Below are 24,033 nucleotides of genomic sequence, written 5' to 3' on the forward strand. Positions count from 1 at the left end.
ACAATTAATTAGAGAAATAAATATTCGGGGAAAGTGATAGTAATATGTTTCCATAAATAGAGAGATCATCCCATTAAAAGAACAACCTTTAAATGTTTAAGGAAAACAAAGTACAATTACCTGCATTTGGAAACTCATCGTGACGTAGTGATTAACATCCTTACTTTTAGAATAAAACATTTCAAAGGATGAAAAATCTCATCTGAGGGCTTCCCTGGTGGCGCAGTGTTTGAGAGTCCGCCTGCCGATGCAGGGGACACGGGTTCGTGCCCCGGTCCGGGAAGATCCCACATTCCGCGGAGCGGCTGGGCCCGTGAGCCATGGCCGCTGAGCCTGCGCGTCCGGAGCCTGTGCTCCGCAACGGGAGAGGCCACAACAGTGAGAGGCCCACGTACCGCAAAAAAAAAAAAAAAAAAAATCTCATCTGAGAGTAATACTTCTACTTGGTTTGGATCTCAAAATATAAATGGTACAGATGTACTTAAATAATCCAGGAATAATTCATATTTCCTTGACTAGTCATATACTAAGTCGTGTTTTCAATATTTAGACTAAGATCAGTCTTAAACAGTATTGTAAAGTAGGTAGTTTGTCTTCAGCCCTGCCAACCTTATTAATCTTTTATATTTTCCTCTCTTAGGTAAGGATAGAAAGGAACTCATTCACTCTAGGGTATAAATGAGTGATAACAGCATTAAATATCAGCACTCTAGAATTCTTAGGGAAGATTATATGGTTGTTAAAAGCTTGGAGGGGCCCTGGAGTTAGAGAGGCATGTGTTCAAATATAAGTTCCACCGCTAATTGGCAATATACTTTTGGAAACAATATGTCTGTACCTTAAGTTTCTTCATCCGAAAAAAAAAAAATGAAGACTATAACAGTACTTACTTTACAGAATTTATGTGAAAATTATGTGGATTTTTAGATATAATTACTTAGATTTTAATAAGACCAAAAAAAAGCCTGAATGGATATTAAATATGTGGCGTGACACCAATCTCTATTCCAAAACTCATAGCTGACATTGCTAATCTATGACAACACTTTCTTGATGAGCCCCAATATTTCCTCAGAACTTTTATCATTATAGGCTTCTAGCAGCCATTACCGATGTATCATGCTGGCATAGAAGCTGAGGTAATTTGCCATCACTGGTTAAATAAATAAAAGTCTAGCTGAAGAATTTCAAGGAACTACCAGATAATTACATCTTTTATATGCCAGAAAGGGGTTTTCCAGTTACCCACAATCTTATCCCATAATAGCGTGTCCAAACTCTGCCAGACCACCCTTTGCCAAGCTCCTGGGGCCCTGTGAACTTGGGTACCTTCTTTCGGTCCAGCAAGATAAGCTTCATTTTTTTATGCAAGTGCTTACTGTGCTGTCGGCCCTTGGAGCCAAGTGAACCACAGCAGAAAATGCTCGACAATAGATTTGCATTGCCATCCATATTCAACTGTAGCTCAATTCTTTGTTCTTTCTTAGAACAAGCTCCTTTTCCGGCAATTACATTAGATTTAAGAAATGAGATCTCTAATGACTTTGAAAAGACATAGTCTTTGTGAATGTGCAGTGGAATACTTATGCAGTGGAATACTTATGAAGTGGAATACTTATGAAGTGGAATAATAAATGGGGCCTCTTCTAAATTGGACTTAGGATAGTTGTCCTTAAAATAGTATGACTTGACCAAACCATAGACAAATAGCATGTTGACTTTTCCTCTATCAAAACATAGAGCTAAAAATGGGCAGAAGTGATCTTCAATGGCAGCATTAAGTAGGAAATCATAAAGGGTTACTTGTAGCTTGGAGGGCATGTGGTAAAGTAGGAAGGCCATTTTTTTTCATCAATTCAACAAATATTTATTGAGTATCTTTTTGTGCCAGCCACTGTGCTAGGATCTAGGTATACATGGTCTGATTGAAGGTATATTAGCCTCAGTGCAGCCGCCTCCTCTCCCTGACACTGCCCAGCTCATTAGCTGGAAAACAGATGACCTCCTTACCTCCTCTTCCATCTAGATTCTCTCTCCCTTTCTCAAACCAGTCCTTTGGCTCCAAAGACAAAGTCAAGAGTAAACATTTATCAAGCCATTGGGTTCATAGCAGTTTTCTAACCTGACCCAGTAGGAAAACTTGAAAATAAGATCACGGTCCTTAAAATGATATATTTTAAAATGTATCCCTCCTTCTTTCTAATATATTTTTTGATCAATCCACTTATTCAACAAATATGTATTGAGGGGTGACCGTATACAAGTCACTTTGCAAGGTAAGAGGGAGAGGACAGTGGTATAAGATGAGGCTGAAGATGAAGTTGGATTATCTAAAATAATCTTCCCGTCTCAAGATCCTTAACTTAGTCACATCTACTGGGTTTCTTTTGCCACATAAGGTACATATTTACAGGTTCTGAGCATTAGGATACGGACATCTTTAGGGAGCTGTTATACTGCCTACCACGCATACAAAATACTGAGGTTCAGTCTGAGCACTCTCTACTCAGTTCACAGAATGCCGGCAGCCAGGTTTATTTCCTCCAGGCAGGAAATTATAAGATTTTTCTCTGGAGAGTGAGCAATCCGAAAGAAAAGAACAAAAGATATTGGCAAACAAATTTCTCAGTGAATGGTCAAACCAGGTGATGAGAACCCGGTGCAAGTGCACACAGCTGCCGATGAGCTTTTTCGTGAGTGCCTCCTTCTTAAATATAAGCAGGCAATCAAGGGTCACCAGACACACAATTCAGTGATTGAATGAGTAAACAGAAGGAAAATAAACTGGAGGGAAAAGACGATGCAGAGAGTTTAATATATATTTTCTAAAATTATATACAAATAATTTATTTTCATACATATATATTTTATATATCTAATATGTATATAATTAATATCCTCACAGATATGAAACATTCATGAAGCAAAAACAGAATACTATTTTTTCAAAAGAGTAACACAGAACAAGAATAAGCTTTTAGAAATTTGGACTTTAAAATATGGTAGTAGAATCAATGTTGCCTTAAAAACATCAATAGAAGATTTAGAGAATAAAATTGAGTAAATAGTCCACATAGCAGAGCAAAAGAACAGAAATGAAAAATGTGAGAAGAGATAGGAAAACTCAGATGATCAGTCCAAGAGTCACTTCAATGCCTGACTAATAGAAGCTATAGAGAAAGAGAATACAGGAAAAAGAGGGCTTGAAATTATCAACAAATAGATCATTAAAATTCCCCAAATCAAAAGACATATGTGTCCAGTTTGAAAGAGCCAATCCAATACTCAGAACAATACATGAAAATAGAACCATACCAATGCACATCATGAAATCTTAGAACACCACTAAGAAAAGGTCCTATTGGCATGGAAAAGGGGGTAAAAAAAAGTCACATATGAAGGATCAGGTATCGGAATGGCTTTAGGTTTCACAACAACAATCCTGTAAGTTAGAAGTCAAAGGAGCAATGCTTTTAACACTCTGAAAGGAAATGATTTCCAGTCTAGAATTATATGCTAATATAATGTACCGATTATAATGTACCGATTAAGTGTAAAGACATGATAAAAACATTTCCAACTGTAAGCTCTCGAAGTATGTATCCCACATGCACTCATTCTCAGGATGCTTCTAAAGGAAGTGCTCTACCAAAAGAGCTAGTAAACTAAGTAGCCAAGAAACAGGGGCACCGACTCAGAAGAGGTGAAGGCAGCCTCCAGGATGATGGTGAGAGGATAGCCCAGAACGATAGCAGTACACCAATTGCAGAGAATAACCAGTCCACAATGGGGGAGGTCCCTGAGGAGACTCCAGGAAAGAAGTCTCCAAAAGGATGGAACTAGAAACAGTTGAATATCTCAAGTAACTGAATATTTTGAAAGCATATTTAGATAATTGGAAGAGACTTTGGGGGTTGACTGGTAACTAGTATGTAGAGAACTAAGAAAACAAAACAAAACAAAAATATGATACAATTATTAAATCCAGAGAAAACAAAAAGTTGGGCAGGAAAACAAAAGTAATCAAAATATATTACATAATCATGACGATGTGAATACTGAATATTGATCTAATCAGACTTCTGATGCAGTGATTTTGGGAAGATGGGGGAATGGAAAGCATTCATGTGTATGGTGGTAGTGGGTTGAAGGGGTCAGAAAAATCTGTGAAAGGGACCTAAATTCTTCCATAGTTGCAACCAGTAGCACCTAAACATAAATATAGAGAAGTAGCCCTAAATGCCTGGTATTTGGTTATATGGAGGTTAATACAAAAGAAACAGCTGTGAGTTGGATGCTGTTACCTCTGGGGACCAAGAAAAAAGAAAGCAGAGGAAGGGGCCAGGAGGAGATTGCTACTTTTTTCCAGAAAAGTCTTGTAGGACCACTTGATCCCTTAAACCACATGAATATACGTAACTTTGAAAAAATAAAAACCAAATTTGAAAATAATTTCTTTTCTACCGTAGTGTCAGACACTCATGATCAAAGGACAATTCTCACGCTCCTGGCCAACGACAGACTTCTTATTGAATTATACTGCTTAACAAGTACCCAGTATCTTATTTCTTTGGCCTACCTGTTCTTTGCATAGAGATATATGGAAATAGATGTGTGGGCAAGATGGATTCACTGAATTCAGAGTGCAATAACACGCTTCTGAATAACTAAAGATCTGCTCTTTATAATGCCGTCTAATCTACTGAAAGGCATTTTATGTTCTTGTCCTTCACCTTCATTCAAAATACTCCTTCACATCTCCAGACAAGAATTCAGCTAGAACATTATGCATAATGTAAGAGCTTTGTTCTTCAGGATTCTAAGGTAGTGTAATGGTCAGTGTTAACAGTAAATATACACTTCTTTTCTCCCTATTCTAATATGTACCATAATTTTCCCCCCAAATTCTGGGTGAGTTGTAAGGTCTTGTTCCTACCTTTTTGTTTTCAATATATTTTATTGGCACTCAGTCTGACAAACCTGTTTTATGTAGGAAAGTAACTGGAGGATTTTCAGTCATCTCAAAGGAGAAGGTTTAAGAGTGTCTACTGAGCCAAAAGCAGATCTGGAAGAGGAGGAAGAGACTGAGAATGGAGTCCCAGTGGGCATGGGGGCAGGAAGCTCTAGGGGTCCCACATTTCTGCTACATGGCTTCTCCCACCGAGAGTCTGGCAGACTGCTTCATCCTGCTTGGTAGTTTAGGGTGATTAAGGTGAAAACTGAGTTCTCCACACTGGATAGAACCAGGCTACTCCAACCAGGGCCACAAAGGTTGTGGAAACACTCTTGGCAGGAAAGATGGTGGCAACAACCCTCCTGCAGAGGAGCGGACACTGCCAAATGGGTCGCCTCTAATTGCTACCAGGACTAGAATTATCCACTTGGACTGCAGCCCTGGCATGCCCTGCATTTTCCTCTCTCTTTCTTCCTGGATTTTTCCATGTGTCTCTGCCACGTCCTCTTTTCTCATTTCTTCTCACGTTCCAAAACTGTCCTCTTCACCTCTTTCACTCGTGTCTGGCTCTCTGACTGGTCAAAGCATGGATTTTGGAGCTCTGAAGTTAGATAATCCTAGAGCTGTGCTTTAAAAAAAATTACTGCAAGGCTTAGCTTTCTCATCTCTCTCGATATATATTTTAAAAGGGTTGTTATGAGGATAGAAGAAATGTGTGCACGTAAGAGCACCTGGTACAGCTTCTTCAAACCTTTTTGGAACAAGGCAGAATATCTTTCTCTCTATCGATCCATCCTCCATATATACACAGATATATATATCCATGTATATCCATTTACATATACATGCCTAAACACATGGCAATATGTCAGAGCACAGGTTGCACAGAAGACACTCAATAAAAGTTAGCTTCCCTCCCTCCTCTCCTCCAGTCCTATGTCATTGCCATCACCTAGCTACCCTGTTAGCTCTAGGGAAACTTCTTAATTGTTCCTCAAAGGTCTTTCTTTTTCCTTTCACTCATTACCTTATTCTTACCCCTGGTTCTCTTCTCACTTTTCCTTGTTTTACTCCTATCTTTCTTTTTCTTATTTAATATCAGGAAGTTTCTGAATTCAGGCCCATGGCCCATTGATAGTTTTAGAGATCCTTGCCCCTCAAAGTGTGGTCCAGACAGACTAGCAGCATTGACCAGGGACTTGTTAGAAATGCAGACTCTCAGGCCTCACCCCAGACCTACTGCAGCAGAATCTGCATTTTACAAGATCCCCAGGTGGTCTGTATACGTGTTTGAGGACCGGTCCTCTAGAGCACCTCCAGGTGTCTGCCCACTGAGACCAAAGCTAGGAAGATGGCAGTGGAGACCCTTGGAGTTAATGACTAAATCTCCAGACGTTCTGAGTAACCTGACAGTTAATGAGAAAAGAATTACAACTCAAACCACACACTATGATTATTGTGATTCAATGTAAGGTGAAGTCCAGGGCTACTCTGAAGACCTAAAAAGAAATGCCTGTAGTTAGGATATTGAAATATCGATACTGATATTGAAATCAGTCATTCAGATATTCTGCTTAAAACAGTGATTTCCTCTCCGATGCAAGGAGTCTTCTGTTTTAATAATATGTCTGAAATCTGAGTAATGGAAATTTTTTTAGAAAATATCTTTGCTTGGGATTATTAAATGTCAGTTAAAATGTTTATTTCTGCAAAGCGAAAATTTAGCCTGAAAGCATAAACTACATCAAAAGCATTTGTCATAGTTCAAAGATTTTTCAACAGGAATTTAAAACATCTAAAGTCTCAACTATAAAAAATGACATTTTCTGTAGAAAAAAAGATCAATCATAGCAGGAGACCCAGGAAGAGGGGATGTAGAGGGTCTGAATCACAATTTGATTTTTTTTAAAAAAAGCCCTCAAATCTATGTTAAAATATTTTAAGATAGTTTTAAGAAATGACAAATTGTTGCCCCAGAAGAAAAGTGAATCTGTGCCAATTCATGAAGGAACTATAGGCATAAGACATTCTGTACTCATTTCTAGCCATCTATGGAGGAATTCTGTAAAAATGCAAAAGGAATGAACTAAACAACAAATTACCCACCAAAATATTAAAAAATATGTCTTTACAGAAGGAGGTGGTAAGGCCACAGAGTCGTTATTAACTATGATGGGACACTCTCGATTTTACTTTATCAGATGTTTTGTACTGACTGACTTGAAGGTAAAATAACCAGGAGCCCAGAGGGAAACTTCCTATTTACATTCACATACAATTTCCTATTTACATAGGAAATTGCCAGGCTGAACTCACAAAGCACCAGCTCAACTTGAGTCACAAGGTAAATGGACCCTGCTGGAACAATTCCAGCCTTGTCGTCCCTGCTGAAGTTATAACCAATTGTGTACTATGAACACAAGTGTGTTGTAATACATACATTATAGGAAGTAAAAGGAGAAAACACTTTTCAACCCAATTCTGCATTTTTTGAACTGCTGTAAATTTTTGTTGTTAATGGAATTATAAACTGCCTGCTCTAAGAAATCTAGAATTTCTTGGTTTTGATTCAATGTGAGCACACACTTGAGAAAAAAAAGAATCAATATTAGAATAAAACGAAGGAAGCTATCCCTTTTCTCATAAATACCATGCTGATAAAGAAATTACTCATTTTCAGAATGGGACATTGGAGAAGAAGATGAGAAAAGTATCTCGCAACCCACTGAATACAGCCGTTACCACTGGGAACTTTGTCTAATCCATCCGATTTTCTGAACTCATCTGCTTCCTATGCTGCTAGTCTTCAAGAGATCCATTCATTGTAAGTTCCAAAGACTTTAGACTCTTTTCTCAACTGGTTTGTATACTGGTCTCCATCTAGACACAGATCAATTTCGAAAAACCAAGACATAAAAATAATTCAAGTGTCTGATGTGAGCTAGAACTAGAGGTTGTGTCACACACAGACCTTGTTGCCCTTCTGGAGGTCGGACCAAGCCCCTGAAAACTCTGTGTTTAATGCGTTCTCACCCCAACCTCAACACCAAACCATGCCGCTTCGTTTATAATCCGGTCATATGTGGTGGTGGGCTATGGCCAGCGACTTGATTTCGTTTGCATTTTAGAATCTGGAGATTTGTGGCAAGTCAATTGAAGAAAAATTCTTCTCTCATTTCTTAAAGTCATGTACTTCACTGATGTCATTATAAATAGGGAACTTCACAGATTTTAAAGAACAGAAAACTTTCATTAAGTCATTTGATACAGAACATCTGGCAAAATCACTCTGCAGATCAAAATACAGTGATGAAGGAAGAAACTGGCTTTATATTTTTGAGAGTGTTCTGTAATGTATCCCAAAAGACATGGTCGTCATGTGCAGTGTGCTTTATATTTGGGGATGTTCAGTGAGTTGAACGGTTTCATGAAGACCTTCTTGTTTTCCAAGAGGCCTTTTTCAACAGCCAACACAGCATACTCCATTAAATTTTACTATTGTTTTCAGTGTCAAAACATGACTCTGAATTATTTCTTTTTCTTTCTTCTTAAAACAGTACCATATGACATGCTTATGTGTGTCATGACTACTCTTTAACCTTTTGCCTTTTGAAATGTTTAACTTTATATGACCTAAAAGTTAGACCTCGCTGATCTCCCATGATGCTTCTTTTATGCACATGTGTAATGTGAAAATGTATATTTGTATCATACTTCATCTATTATAAAACGTGTCTAAATATATTAATCTTTGGTGACTAAGTAAATGACTACCACGAGCCAGAATGCAGGGTTTTATAAACCTAAACTTTGGCAAAAACGAGACTGGATTCAAATTCCGTCTCTTCAATTCACTAACTTTGTGAGCTAGGGCAGATCACTTGATCCCTCTGAGGCCACGTTTACTCATCTGTAAAATGGGAATAGTAAGACATACTTCACAAAGTTGTAAGGCTTTAGCGAGGTAACGTAGATAAAATGCTAAGCACAGTACCTGGCATATGAGAAATGCTCGGTAAACAGCGGCTCTTACCACATGATACGATCCTCAAGAGGTCAGTTATTAAACCCTTGGATCATGAGACAACGAAGCCTCCAGAATTACAAGATGTGTGCAAGGTCACGCAGCTTGTACTTAGAGATCTGGGACTAAAACACATGAGAGCTGACTCCGAATCTCATGTGTTTTCCTCTAAGAAAGGCTCCCTCTTGGCTTAGTTAAATGCCTGTTTTACAGCTTCTTTTCTTATGAAGCTGTGATGTACCTGAGCTGTGATAGCCCTTCTGCCTTTGTGGTCTGTACGAGCCTAGTTGAGATGTCATCCCAGACTGTGTGAATGTTCCTGCACTTTTGTTTTGCCATCCGTGAACATGCAAGATGCTTCACTTATTCTTACCATTTTCTGTTCGTATTTTGACTTTCAAAAGGTTTGTTTGAGAATGTTGGCAGCCAAATGGCGTGGTGAGCCTAGCAGTTTAAAACCTCTATGTCAATATTTATTTTCAGCCACTGGCAAAAATGACTCAGAAGAATGTATTACTTTTGACAAAGCATACCCATTTCTCCAAAATTTGAAGGTGTTATTTTACCTATAAGTATTATAGACCTTTATAGTTTATGGAATATAAACTATTGTATGCTTTTGTGGTAAGGTTACCTGTAATCTTTAATTACTTGAATATGTTTGTCAGCAGCAAGTGTGGGCCCTCTGGATTGATAATGCCAGAAAGAGCTGTTTGCTCTTTCTCGACACCATTCCTTTGTTTATGCCCATGGGGTAGTAAAGATGCAGAACGTGTCTTGTGATGTGCCTGGTCCACTCGGTACCATTTGGAAATACATATTTCATTTGACAGCATTTATAAATCACATATTCTCCCCTCAGAATAACTTGCAGTGTGAAAATGCTTCCATATGTTAGAAGTGGGTCTCTCCATTTTGCTGAGGGAGGAGGGGATGGAAATATAGTCTAGGCTTCATGGCATGTTGAAGATAAGTATTGTACAGGTTTAAAATGGTATCTGTTAATTTTAAGTAATTCCCTAGCGTTTTCTGCACTGCTAAAATTAAAAAGGTCATCTTGACACAAAATATCATATTAGTAATAATTAAATCACTCTTCACAAAGACTATTAGATATGGCTGAAATGCTGCTTCATATATTGAATCCAGATACATTTAAGCTCTTCCTCGTCAGTAAAGAAGGGCACTATTTTTAAATTCCCTCATGGATTCCAAGGCCGGATAGAGAAGCTTGATTGCAACTTCTTGCAATTCCCAAACTCTCTTCCTTAAACTCACTCCTCTTTGGCCCGAGCCTTTGAGCAGGCAGGAGAAAAAGCTCCTTGTTTTCCCGTTTCACAGGAGTAAATGGATGTTACTCCACTGAGAACAAGACCTCGGAGGCCTAGGCAGGAAGAAAGGAGCAGGGCTGCCACCCAAGGCCCTCACAAGCCCGGAAGGCCTGGACCCCGTTCTCCTCTCGGGAACTCGCGGAAGCCCCCGGAGGTCAACATTCACCTTCACCTTACGTGTGTGAGGACTGAAATGCCCTGCTTGCCCTCGGGGCACAGAAATGGAGCGGGGGTGGGGGGTGGGGGGGGTGGGGGTGGGGGGTACTGTGCCGCCTGCTGCAGATGGTTCTGCACACACATCTCACTGCTCTGCATTAGAACTAGTTTGAGAGAAGTAAAGGCCAGGTAGCAACTTGTAAACCTTACCAGAAACATTTGTTCACCATGCTAAAGAAGATTACAGGATAAAAACTGATCAGTTTTCAAATGTATATGACTTGAAAAAGTCTCAAAAAGAACCCCCAAAACCTGAGAACAATCCTTTATATTTATTCATTTTCTTTCCTTCAAGCTTTTATGATCATTGAACTATTATGACAAGTCAAGATGAAAGGATCAGAGGAGATATTGTAATTATGTGATATCTTTTTCTAAAGCATTTTTTATTGTGTGAAAATATACATAACATAAATTTTACCATTTTAACCATTTTAAATACAGTTCAGTGTTATTAGGTATTTTCACAATACATAACTATCAACACCATCCATCTCGAGAAATTTTTCATCATTCCAAACCGATATTCTATACCTATTAAACACGAACTCCCCATTCCAGTCTCCCCCCAGCCCCTGGTAACCTCTGTTCTACTTTCCGATTCTATGAATCTGACTAGGTACCTAATGTAAGTGGGGTCAGACAATATTTGTCTTTTGGGGCCTGACTTATTTCACTTAGCGTAATGTCTTCAAGGTCCATCTGTGTTGTTGCATATGTTAGAATTGTATTCCTTGTAAAAGCTGAGTAATAGTCCATTGTATGTGTATACCACATTTTGGATCTTTTTTTAAAATCAGCTTTCCCTCATTTGTCTCCTCCTCCTTTCTTTGCTTCCCTTTGGCTCCATATTTCTCTCTAACACCCACCTTCCTTGTCTCCCTACACGTTTCCCTCCCTCTACTCCTCCCATTACTCCTTCCTCCCTCCCTGACATACTCATCATTTTCTCTACATGCTTAATATGTATTAATATTACATACCAAGTAGTCTTCTTATGGGTATTTTTTTAATGAGGTAAAACTCAAGTTTATCTCATCTTAATTTTTTAACTATGTTATATACTTTTAATAATGATGGTCCTCATATCATAAAATTCTTAGATAGATGTAGATGGACACATAGTCCCAGCTCTCTGCACTAACTACTAACTTTGAGTAGATGACTTAGCTTCTCTGGTTTCAGTTTTCTAATACGTAAATTCAGTTGTACTATGTGATCTTTGAAGCCCCAACATTCAATGATTTATGAATATCAATCACTCAGAGGAAATTTTTGGGAAGAAAAATATTGATTTATTTGGTAAGTGTTAATTGCATGCTATGAGCAAGATAATGAACAATATCTTGAGTTTAAGCCTTAAAATGTGACAAACGTTCACAAAGATAGAAAGAAGTTTGGCACATCTATTATGGTGGGGATTTTTTAAAATATTTATTTATTTATTATTTTATTTATTTATTTTTGGCTGCACCAGGTCTTAGTTGCAGCATGTGGGATCTTTAGTTGCAGCATGGGGACTTCTTAGTTCTGGCATGCAGACTCTTAGTTGCGGCATGCGTGCAGGATCTAGTTCCCCAACCAGGGATCAAACCCAGGCCCCCTGCGTTGGGAGCGTGGAGTCTTACCCACTGGACCACCAGGGTAGTCCCCATGGTGGGGTTTTTTTATGAAGATTTGTTTTCTCTATCTTTTTGGTTTTTTCTTATCTTTAAATTTGTAGCTAGTTGTTCTCTACAAATCCCTCTAAACCTACTTTGCTTCATCCCACTAGCAAAACCATCACTTCTACTAATTAATTTTAGCTTACTCAATTTTCAAAAAGAAAAATGGCAAATAACACCGAAGCTTGAAAATGAAGCTCCTTATGACAAAGTTGGCCTTGTTGAACAAACAGAACCTCATCATCTGTAGCACCGGTATATGTCTTACCCATGCTCAGCTTATAAAAACACACAGGCACACAAATCTTTATCTGCAATTTCACTTCTCTGCAGATAACTAAAGTTTAACACAGCCAACCTTAGACCAAAATAGTCCATTTCCAACATTCAAAAACTTTCTCCTTACTTTACAGTCTCTCTCTAGATGGCAGCATCCCTCTATGTTACAAATTACCTCCTTTCATCAGGACGAGAAAGGATTTGGTGCCAGTTACTTAAGCCAGTCATTATATAGATCTGAAGTATGGTTTTTTCACTTAGGTGCATCGCTACTCTAGAGGCATGATCAAGTTACTGAGTTGTAGTTTCTGGAGGTCTGGTAGTTTCTCTGGATCTGCTAAGGGAAAAGAATTTATGTCCTGTCAGCATTACATTCTTTTAGGACCTGAACCCATTTTCTGGTGATATAGGCCATTTAAAAAATTTCTTCCTTCTCTCTCCTGTGAGATCAGGTCCCATCTCCTCAGTTCCAATTTAACCCCTGTCCTCTTTCTGGCTCAGCTCACACATGCATGTTTTATGCTCTTTTGATGTTACTTTAGTTAGTTTCAAAATATATCTTCAGACCATCATCACTTGTTAGCAGTCCAGATCTTATACCTATGACTTCTGCCTTGCTTGTTTATTGCCATCCACAGGGGGTGAGCTGTCTGACATTTGGGTAGCAGGAATGCAGCTTCCTACTGAATACAGGTATTGACTGCATATTAAATCCTGACTTTTGGATATTGTACTAGATTTGCCAACAGGCTTCATTAAAAAGCAACGCAGGTGTGAAACTTACCTTGCCGAAATGTTGTTTAAGATTTCAAGTCAAGTTAATGATTTAATATAATGGTTGAGCCAGCACTTTTTAAATAGAATCCTCAATTTAAATAAAAAGTGAATTATAACAATGACTATTATTTAGCCCTTTTTAATTTGGAGTTTTGGACACTGCTTGTTTATTTTGTCAGAAGTACGAAGGATTTCTCCAAGGCCATAGCAGTCCAGTTCCAAAAACAGTGCATTGCTGTCTTTCACACTTCATGCAGTGTGAGAGATACGGACTGTGCTGTTGTTTAAAAGAAAACTGCTAGCCCAGCAAGCAGGTCACTTTCTCTGGGCTGATGTATTTGCATTGATACAGCTGCATTTTCTCACCTCTTTCTCTTAGGGACAAATACCCACTTCTGAGACAGCTGGATGTGGTTAGTAATTTATATAGAAATTAACCGGTGACTTCAAAACCAACACATTTTGAACAACTGAACCACAAATTGAGTTCAAGGGCCAGCCATCACTCAGGCCCTTCATAAGTGCTTAGCTGAGCATCTATTTTTGTGCCCGATAAGAGGCAGTGAGCATGGATTAAAGCAGAGGCTCTGGAGTCAGGGTTCTTGGGTTAGGATCTTGCCTCTACACCCCTTCTGTGAGGTCTTGGCCATTACCTATCTCATGAGGCTTTTGCAGAGAAACGAGCAAACACATGAAAAGCGCTTAAAACAGTGTATGGCCTATGACAAACACTCCGTAAATGTGATTTGTTTATAAGTGACATATTAGCACCGTGGTGTAGTCCAGGGTATAACTTCAGTTTACTGCTCTCAAAGAACTTGTACAACACAGTTAAGGAGACAACATCAACATGAATGAAATAATTATGGACAAATCATAGAATCTTAGTTTTGAAAGGGGTCCTATAGGTCCCCTAGTGGAACTCACCATCTAAGGTGTCTAGAGCATCCTCAGAAGATGGCCTTCCATAACATGGCATATCAATAAGTGTTAAAAGGTATCCTGTTGGGCTTCTCTGGTGGCACAGTGGTTGAGAGTCTGCCTGCCGATGCAGGGGACGCGGGTTCGTGCCCCGGTCCGGGAAGATCCCACATGCCGCGGAGCGGCTGGGCTCGTGAGCCATGGCCGCTGAGCCTGCGCGTCCGGAGCCTGTGCTCCGCAACGGGAAAGACCACAACAGTGAGGGGCCCGTGTACCGCAAAAAAAAAAAAAAAAAAGGTATCCTGTTACCCGAGCTTCCCAGCACGTGTGGCAGCATTCTGGTGTATGCATTAACATGTGTGCCAAGATCTTGGTCCTTCATCCCACAGGGTCAGCCTCCTGTTTTTACCCCCCAGCTGTTATACACATTTGAGATTCATCTCTGTGGTACATGTATCAGTAATTCATTTCTTGCTACTACTGTGTAGGTATCCAGTGTATGAATATACCACAATTTGCTTATCCATTTACCTTGCTTATATACACTTGGGTTGTTCTCATGTTGAAGCTCACAGGAATAAAATCTGCTATGAACATTCTTGCTCAAGCTTTCTGTGGACGCATTATTTTCATTTCTCTTGGGGAAAATGCCTAAGAATATAATTGCTAGATCATAGGGTAGGTGTAGATTTAAGTATATAAGAAACTGACAAACTGTTTTCCAAAGTTGTTATACCACTTCACGGCAATGATTAGGAGTCTTGTTTCTCCACATTCTCCCCAACACATAGTATCAACAGTGTTTTTAATTTTAGCCCTTCTAGTGAATGTGAAACAATATCTCACAGTGATTTTAATTGCATGTTCCTGATGACTCGTTATGTTGAGCAGCTTTTGATGTGCTTACTGGTCATTTGTATATTCTTTCTGAAGTGCCTGCAAGATCATTTTTCCGTTTTTTAATCAAATTGTTTACATTGAGTTCTTTATATATTCTGATTACAAGTCCTTTTTCAGGTACATTTTTTACAAATATTTTCTCCCAGTCTTCTCTTTTCTTTTCCTAATGTTATCCTTTAAAGAGCAGATACGTTTAGTGTTGATGGTCTGATTTGTCTAATTTTTATGGTTAGCACTTTTTCTGTCTGTCTAAAACCTGCCTATTCCAACTTTGTGAAGATAGTTTTCTGTTTTCTTTTAGAAGCTTTATAGATTTGCTTTTGCATTTTAGTATATTTCATCTCAAGTTAATTTTTGTATGAGGTAGTTATTAAGGTTCATTTTTAGTAATATGTTTATCTATTTGTTCCAGGATTATTACAGAAAAGACTATCTTTTTCTCTTTCAAATTATCTTGGTATCTTTGTCAAAAATCAATTGACCACATATGAATAATAGTTCAATTTCCTGGCTCCCTCTTCTGTTGCAATGGTTGATTTTCTATCCTTACACCATTATTATACCACCTTGATTATTATAGCTTAAAATCCAAAGTATAAGTTGTCAACTGTATATTTCTTTCTCAAGATTGATTAACTATTCTAGATCCTTTGCATTTCCTTATAAATTTTAAATCATCTTGTCCAAAAAAAAAAGTCTGCTAGAATTTTGATTGGGATGGCCTTGACTCTCTAGATCAATTGAGGAGGATTGATACCTTAATAATATTGAGGCTTCCAATTCATGTATTTAGTTCCATCTTCTTTAGCTTCTCTCTGCAATGTCTGTTTTAAGTGTACAGGTCTTGCACATATTTCATTATTTATTATTATTAGTTCTAGTGTTTGGGGCAGTGGACGTAGATTCCTAAGGATTTTTCTACATAGACTATCACTTGTCTGTGAATAAAAACAGTTTTATCTCTTTCTTTCCAATACATAAGCCTTTTGTTTTCTTTTTCTTAACTTAGTACACTGGCTAGGACCTCCAGTATGATGCTGAGTAGAAGGAATTATAGCGGACATCTTTGTTATCTTCTGATCTTAGCAGGAAAGTGTTCAGCCTTTCACTTGATACTGAAAGTACGATGTTAGATGCTGTTTTTTGTAAAGTTCTTTATCAGGTTGAGTAATTTCCTTTCCATCGCTAATCCTTTTAAAATTTTTCATGACTGCATGTTGAATTTTGTTTATGTTTTTTTCTGCACTTTCTGGCACAGTGTTGTTTATAATATTCCCTTGTTATCCTTCTAATATTTGAGGGATCTATAATGACACTCTATATCATTCCTGATAATGGATTATGTGTTTTTTTGTCTCTCTCTATCTCTCTCTCTTTTTTTTTTTTTTTGTGGCTGCACTGTGCAGCATGCAGGATCTTAGTTCCTCGACCAGGGATCAAACCCATGCCCCCTGCAGTGGAGCAGTGGAAGCACAGCATCTTAACCACTGGACCACCAGGGAAGTCCCTGTTTTGTCTCTTTTTTATTGATAAATCTAGTTAGGATTTTATTAATTTTATTAATGTTTTCAAAGAAATAGCTTTTGGGAATCAGGGATGAGTAGAATATTTCCTCCTAGCTTTGGTTTTAGAAGTAGGAAAATGAAAGAGATTTTTTGTTTATTTTTACTTTCATTTTTGTTGTTTTAAGTCTAACTCCAGAAATGTAATTAGGGATGGCTTTGACAGCCATAGCTGTAAAAAAAATTGTGGTAAAATACACATACCATAAAATGTACCATGTTAACCATGTTTAAGTGTACAGCACAGTAGTGTTCACTTTGCTCACATTGTTGTTCAATCAATCTCCAGAACTCTTTCACCTTGTAAAACTGAAACTGTATACCATTAAACAATGACTACCCACTCACCCTTCCTCCTGCCCCTGCCCAAGCCTCTGGAAATTCCCATTCTACTTTCTGTCTCTATGAATTTAACAGTTCTACATCTCATACTAGTGGAATCATGCAGTATTTGTCTTTTGTGACTGGTTTATTTCACTTAACATAATATCCTTAAGAATCATCCATGTTGTAGCCTGTAGCAGAATTTCCTTCCTTTTTAAAGCTGAATAATAATCCAGTTATGTATTTTGTTTATCCATTCATTTGTTGATGAACACATAGGTTGCCTACCCTTTTTGGCTCTTGTGTGTGCAAGTATCTGTTTGAGTCCCTGCTTTCACTTCTTTGGGGGTATATACCCAGAAGTAGAATATCTGGTTCATAGAATAATACTATTTTAAAATTTTAAATAGTAAGGAACTACCATACTATTTTCCACAGCAGATGCATGATTTTACTTTCCCACCAACAAAACACAAGGGTTCTAATTTCTCCGCTCTCTTATCAACACTTGTTATTTTCTGTTTTCTTTTTTTTAATAGTAACCATCCTAACAAGTATAAGGTGGGAAAGTGAAGTTTAAATAATTACATTAATTTTCCAAATCCTCACATATGTGCCATCCATTTGGAAGGCTTATTATGGAAAGGATTCCTGTCCTGAGTGTGAGGTTGAACACGATAAGTGAATAGAATATGAGTTCTCCCCTTTCTAATAATTTTTAAATGATCTATATTTGTTTCTACCAATCTGTGACTTTAAATGCTTTGCAAATAGAACAAAACTATCTCTTTGAAGCTCCCTTTTGGTGAAAGAAAAACAGAAGTGCGTGTAGGTCTTCTGGAGATTGAGTTTAATAATGGTCAACAATTTAATCAATCATGCCCACATAGTATGAAATCCCATATAAAAACTCCAGACACCAAGCTCAGTGGAGCTTCCTGGTTGGTGAGCTCATTGATGTACTGGGAGAGTGGTGCACCCAGACTCCATGGGGACAGAAGCTCCTGTGCTCGGGACTTGCCTAGACCTTGCCCTATGTATCCCTTCGTCTGGCTGTTCATTTGTATCCTTTATAATAAAATGGCAATTGTGAGCTTTCTTGAGTTCTGTGAATGTTCTAGCAAATTTTAAAACCTGAGAGCGTTGTGAGAAGCCTTGAATTTGTAGTTATCCAGGCAGAAATGTAGGTATCTTGGAGACACCTGAAAGTTGTAACTGGCATTTGAAGGGGGGCAGTCTTGTGAGACTGAGCCCTTAACTTTTGGGGTCCTTGCTAACTCTAAGTAGTGTTAGAATTGAATTGAATTGTAGGACACCCAGTTGGTGTCAAAAAATTGGTGTCAGAACACACAAAGAAAATCAGGAGGAATCCCAATGCATCTTGGGTCTGCAGAGGTTTTCTAATATGGACCAATGAAGAAAATTAATCATGGTAACACTAAGAATCGTGGATTTTATGAGACAGCTGTATATAACAGAAAGTGCCTTGAATGTAGATTTTAATAACTATGTAACCTTGGAAAAATCACTTGACCTTGAAGATTCCTAGTGTCCACATCCTTAAAAATGAGGCTAATGATGCTTACCTGTAATAGTTAATTTTATGTGTCAACTTGGCTGCACCACAGTGCCAGATATTTGGTCACACGTTATTCTGGATGTTTCTATGAGAGTGTTTTGAATGAGATTTACATTAAATTGGTAAACTTTGAGTAAAGTAGATTGCCCTCCATAATGTTGGTGGGCCTCATCCAATCAGTTGAAAGCCTGACTAGAACAAAAGATTGACCTCTCCGGAGGAAGACGGAATTCTGCCAGCAGACAACCTTCGGACTTCAGCTGTGACATCGGTAGGATCTTCACGTGGTCCAACCTGCTGCCCCACACAACAGACTTTGGACTTGCTAGCTTCCATAATCATGTGTTCAGTCCCTTAAAATAACCTCTCTCCCTCTCTCTATATCTTTATCTATATGTATCTGTATATTTCAATATACACACACACGTATATACATATAGAGTATGTATGTATGTACATGCTTTGAGGTTAACAAAGTAGTCTCACATACATTATCTTATTTAATTCTCATAACAACCAGGTGAAGTAGTGTATTAATCAAGTTTCTGCAGAGAAAGAGAACAATAGGAGGTATACATACATGTGTACACACAGGCATACATACCTACATGTATGTAGACACATGTTACATACATGTATACACATGTATATGTGTATACACATCTGTATAAGTAAATAAGATAATGTCTGTGAAACTACTTTGTGAACTTCAAAGCACTGTAAAATGTAAGGATCATTAAATCTGCCCAGTACATGTAATGTGTACTGAAATTTGTGCTGAGTATTTATAGACATATAAATTAATGTCTACAAATGTGGTCTCAGATCAAGGTTATAGACAGATGGATTTGAATACCACAGAAGAAGCAACAGTAGAAAGATTAGCCTTCTGGACTTCTGTTCTGGACTAGTATAGCACCTGTTGCCATAGAGTGTAAAGTCTATGTGGACAGGAAAGCATGTGGCTTGGCTGGCTTAGTTCAGCGTACATACCCAGCATCTGGCACAGTGTTTTGCATAGTCATTGTACAGCTAATTGCTGAAGAATAAGTGATTTTTATCTATGTGGTCACCCAAAAAGCACATTTTGTGAGTGACTAGGTGGAAAGAGTTAAATACCTCAGACTTAACATAAAGCACTTTAGCATCTAGCATGGAGGACTGGAAAGTACGCATGTGTTGAACCTGGTTATGCCTCAGAAGAGTTAAATGTCAATTAATCCTGACCTGTACGCTGGAATCTTAGTCTGGCTGGTGGTAGGCCACAGCCACACCTCAAACTCAGAGTATCTCAGTGAATAAATCCACAGCCAGCCCTCACTCTGAAACAAATGGCTTTGCTTCCTTGGACCTTTGCTGAACTTTGCATAATAAGAAGGTACAAATATAGCTTGGTGGAAAAGTCAGAACCATTGCACTGAATGAATACTTTTAAACTCTGGGACAGTAACTGGAATGCAAACACTGCCCAGTGTCCCTTGTCAACTCACATCTCTAGATGACATCTCTTGTAGCAGTCCGTGGCCAGTCTGGATTGCATTAGCATGCTTCACAACTTTATGGATTGTGGTTTATGTGGGCAGATATTTTGAGACTCAGTTGTGGAAGAATATGGTTGCTTTCAAAACATTCTAGGCAAAAGCTTTGGTCTGCAAGAGGAGACCAGACTTCTAATCTTGTTGATATTTTGGGAAGTATGTCATCACAATGATATTTCCAGGCTGTTCTGGATATGGCCAGTAAGGCAGAGACCATCAACATGGCCTGCCTTAAATTAAAGCAACAGTGGGATACTATTTTCCACTTATAAAATTGGAAAAAAACAATTTTAATAATACCCAGTATTACTGAGACTCTATATCTCTACACTGCTGATTAGAGGACCATCTGCCTCCCCCACCCTGAAAAATCTTTAAAAACATGCATATCCTTTGACTCCACAATTCCACCTCTAAGAATGTATTCCAAGAAAATAATCTTATCTCGGCAATGATTTATCCTTTAGTGTACGTTAAACACAGTGTTGCTTGTAATAGTGAAAAATTAGAAATCAATGAAATGTCCAGCCACAGTAAATTGCCTAAAAGAATTTTGCTACATCCATATGAAGGAATAGTATACAACTGTTAAAAATAAGGTTGTAAAAGAATATATAGTGACAAGGGAATTTGTTCATAATCTATTGTTGAGTTAAAAAGCAGTTTGCAAACTCTATGTACAAAATAAGTCTATATTTACTTTAAAAAATCAAGCAAAAGAATAATTTGTACATGTACATATAAGAAAAGGCTAGAAGGCTATACATTAAGATGTTAATAGCAACTATCTTTGGGTGGTGATTTTTACAGGTGATTTTTACCATCTCCTTTATGCTCCCCCTAGCAAGTTTACTATAATAAATATTACATCAACAATTGTGGGAGAGGGAAGGTAGCTTTAAACATTTCAAACAAAATGAACAGCAAACAAAAACCCTATGATGAATTAGATTGTCTATTAATAGAGAAGCAAGTACATTTGACGGTGCTGTGATTAAATCCTGGCACATTCTAGGACTTTACATTCTAAGGCAGTTAGTTCAAAATAATTTATATGAGCCCTGATGGTACAGAAGGGTCTTAGTAGTTTTTGCTGTTTTCACTTAATAGGAAGTATTTTATACCCACACTCTGCTAAGCCTTGTACAGCATGAAGTCCAGGAACTGAAGCAGGGAGGTGGCCTGACACATTCACACAAACGCTAGCACACAGATGCCACCTTGGAAATGGGAGGTTTCAGCCCTTCAGCCAACACTCCTCATACCACTGAGATCTAAAACTGTGTCTATGGAAAAATAAAGAGCTTGTAGTCTAGATCCATACATAGACAGATCCGTCTGTCTATTGAGGGTATTGAGGAGAAGTTAGAAATGTTTGGGGTGAATCCTTAACCTCTTGGGGGTGATGTCATCCCTGACACCCAGCCTTTTCTACAAGTGTCCTTGGTGTCCCTGACAGAATGGATTGGAGGGATCGTCCTGTCTACTCATGTCAACCATCTGCCGCTAATTGATGCAGCTGGCTGAGTAGTGGATTTGAAATTTTAAGACTGATGGTGACAATGGCTGCAAGGTAGATAGTGCAGTCTGAATGAGTGCCCATCATGTGAAATGTGACACTTTTCCCTGTCTGTCTCCATCTGTTCCAGAACCATAAAAGAGAAAGAGCCTAGAATATATTTATTTCTCCCACAAATGAATGAGCCAGAGACCCAGACAAATTTAGGCTTAAACTTTAAGTCCAAGATGATACCATTAGTGGTAGGACAAGGGAGAATATTGCAGACTAACTTAAAGCCACTCTCAGCAAATTTCCCCTGTAGCAGATTCAGCCTTGGCTAGACGGGTGTTTTGAATTACACAAAATCCAGAGTACTCTGGGAAAATGACAGTGGCTAGAAGTGTAAGCACATAAGTTTCAGAATGACAACTCCATTCTCGATAGTCTTCTATAGTCCTTTAAAAACCAATAGCGAATGCAAGTTAACTCACCCTTATACATCACTATTATGTCTATTCTCAGAGTTTAAAAATGGAAGATTGCAAAGCATTTCACAGCAGAGATTCCCCAGCCCACCATCCTTCCAGAAATGCAAATGGACAGGAGGTCACAGAACACACAACCCATTAGCCTGACTGACTCACCTTGATGTTGCTGGTCCTCTGGAATCTTCAGTCTACAGGTGCGCAAACTGTTGAACAGGTGGCTGCTGCCCTTTCTTTGTATGGTAGACATGGTACTGGCAGTACGGCTGTGGTTCCAGTATCAGTAGGGTATTCCTTCCCTTGGCCAGTCACCTAGAATGGTCTTCACACGATACCCAGAACCACAGAGGTACAGGCAGATGCTGTCCTTGCATGGAAAAACATTTACTTCTCTAATAAACTTCCAAGTGTTTCCTAGTCATGACTCTTGAAATAAGTATTTACCAACTTGTAGCTTCTCCTACATATAAAGATGCCAATTCATTTGGATAAAAACACAACTTAATTCTTCTTTCATTTCAAAGCACATTGAAACTTCCCCCCTTATAGTGTAAAATCCAGTAAAGTAACTATTTCTAACAGATTACAGTTTTGCAATGATGACTCCTGCTGCTGACATGAAGTCTAATGGCTCCAGTATTTAGAGACGACTGCTAGAGTAATACATACCCAAAGGGGAAAAAAAAAAAGTGCTGCCGAGTTAAATCAAGTGATTTCTAAGCCTGGTCTGAGTTACCCTCCGTGACAGCTGAAAGTGAACGGTTCTTAAAGGAGGCTGGAAGGGGGAGGAGCCGAGTGGGCTAGGCTGATTAGCATATAGAGGCAGGCAAGAAATGGCGTTGGAGTTGCTTTGAATAATAGTGACCAAAGCAGGGATTCTAAAAAGATGCCCCAACGTTGCAGTCATTCTAAAAAGATGCCCCAACGTTGCAGTCATCACATATCTGACTTCTGCTACTTTGTTTGTAATTAAAACGAACGCTCACAGCAGGAGTTTATACCGCATGCATATTGATGTGTAAACCCGACATCTAAAGGAACTGCTAATGAGCTCATGGAAATCTACTGCTGGAACTTTCAGTTTCTGTAAACACCTTTGAGTCTTCAGAAGGGGGCCGTTTTAGAGCAGACTGCTGTCAAGGCAATTATTTGGAGTTCTGGAAGAAACATAAAAACACAAAACATTATCTTTCCAGAGATCTATATCTGTTTCCCCTTAGATTATCTATTACTACTTCTAGGTCATAAGACAAAGCTATTTCCAGTGTTTTCTTGTGCTGAAATAGCATACTTCATCGAAATACTGAAAATCGTTTATATTTCATTGAAATAATAACGTATTTCATTACTGCTTCAAGACAAACACCTTTCATTGAACTTAGGAACCTGCTACCTCTGAAGTTGTAATGAATGCTGGTAGATCCTACCCTTCAAGATTCACAGCTCTTGTAGATTCAGAGATGAGGTGGTGGGCAAGGACAAGGAGAAAGCCAGAGCTGTTTAGCTTCAAAATCTGGAAGCTGCAGCTTCCTTTGCACATTTGGAAACTGGTGCTAAGCTCGACACCCTAACTAGAAATTTACCTCCTAGCCGGATCCTGGTGGGCACCCTCATTTCACTTTGAGGCAAGTAACGGTTCCCCAAGCATACTCTGAGCTATGAAAACTCTTATGGAATGTAAGTGCTGTTTCATAATTCTTATGATTTTTGTCAAACTGCTTTTACTATTTTAATAAATAGTTTACCTATTGCAGTGTTTTAGGTCCCTCCGAGTGTAACAGGTTATAGAAGTGTTTGGCTACATTGAAAGAGATTCCTGTTACTAGAGAACCATAGTTTCTGCTTTAAATGGCTGGTATTTATCTCCTGCTTCACAATGGTCATGGTAGGAGGCTGAGGTATTTTCTTGCTGAATTACATAAAGCTATCAATATGCTATCTAAAGCAATTCTACTCCAATAAAGGTGTTAAAAATAAA

The 24,033-nt window shown here is 38.5% G+C and overlaps 1 protein-coding gene across 5 annotated transcripts in view; it reads right to left on the bottom strand.

Moving 5' to 3' along the window:
- The window catches only part of RANBP3L (RAN binding protein 3 like), a gene marked incomplete at its 5' end in the record, with an annotated part of 47,102 nt that extends 24,797 nt beyond the window's left edge, over window positions 1–22,305 (bottom strand). For all 5 annotated transcript variants that reach the window (XM_082651040.1, XM_082651038.1, XM_082651039.1 and 2 more), the window contains one exon: window positions 22,215–22,305. In XM_082651040.1, the coding sequence (XP_082507166.1) occupies window positions 22,215–22,305 (91 nt within the window). The remainder of the gene's footprint in view (window positions 1–22,214) is intronic.
- Between the last annotated feature and the right edge of the window lie 1,728 nt (window positions 22,306–24,033).

The sequence above is a fragment of the Grampus griseus genome (genome assembly GCF_964374135.1).
Source record: "Grampus griseus genome assembly, chromosome: 3".
In the NCBI taxonomy this organism is placed as follows: Eukaryota; Metazoa; Chordata; class Mammalia; order Artiodactyla; family Delphinidae; genus Grampus; species Grampus griseus.